We start from the raw sequence: 389 nt of genomic DNA, 5'->3' as shown, positions 1-389 counted from the left end.
ACCCCCCCCCGGGAGGGGAGGGGAGAGCCGCCGGTGCAGGTGGCCCGTGGCGCCGAGGTCAAGGCGAGCGTGCAGACGCTCTGAGCAGCGGGAGCAGAGCAGATGGTGCTGGGGGCCTCTGCTGAGCCGTTGCGGTATTTGGGGTGTTTTTCCTGTTTTTTGCACTGGTATTTGTAAATGCTGTGTGTACCATAACCTGCAAGTGGGGAGGTGGGTCTTCAGCTGAGCTGTCGCCTGTAGACCGCCAAATACTGCTGGGAAGGTCTGAGCTGGATGCACGTCTCAGGCCGTGGGCAGCGCTGGCGGTGGGACGAGCTGCCGATGGGAGGAAGGAACATCCACAACCATCCCCCGTGGCAGGGCATCCCCCTGCGCCCCAGCCGTCAGGG

At 64.0% G+C, this 389-nt stretch overlaps 1 protein-coding gene across 1 annotated transcript in view; it reads left to right on the top strand.

Annotated features, from left to right (window-relative positions):
• Positions 1-84, top strand: part of GRIP2 (glutamate receptor interacting protein 2) — a gene marked incomplete at its 5' end in the record, with an annotated part of 45,119 nt that extends 45,035 nt beyond the window's left edge. Inside the window, one exon of the mRNA XM_010296967.1 lies at positions 35-84. Coding sequence (XP_010295269.1) covers positions 35-84 — 50 coding nt within the window. The remainder of the gene's footprint in view (positions 1-34) is intronic.
• Positions 85-389: the final 305 nt, after the last annotated feature.

Source organism: Phaethon lepturus, unplaced genomic scaffold (genome assembly GCF_000687285.1).
Source record: "Phaethon lepturus isolate BGI_N335 unplaced genomic scaffold, ASM68728v1 scaffold36961, whole genome shotgun sequence".
Taxonomy (NCBI): domain Eukaryota; kingdom Metazoa; phylum Chordata; class Aves; order Phaethontiformes; family Phaethontidae; genus Phaethon; species Phaethon lepturus.
Note: the sequence above shows the minus strand (reverse complement) of the source record. Positions and strands in the feature narration are given on the sequence as shown.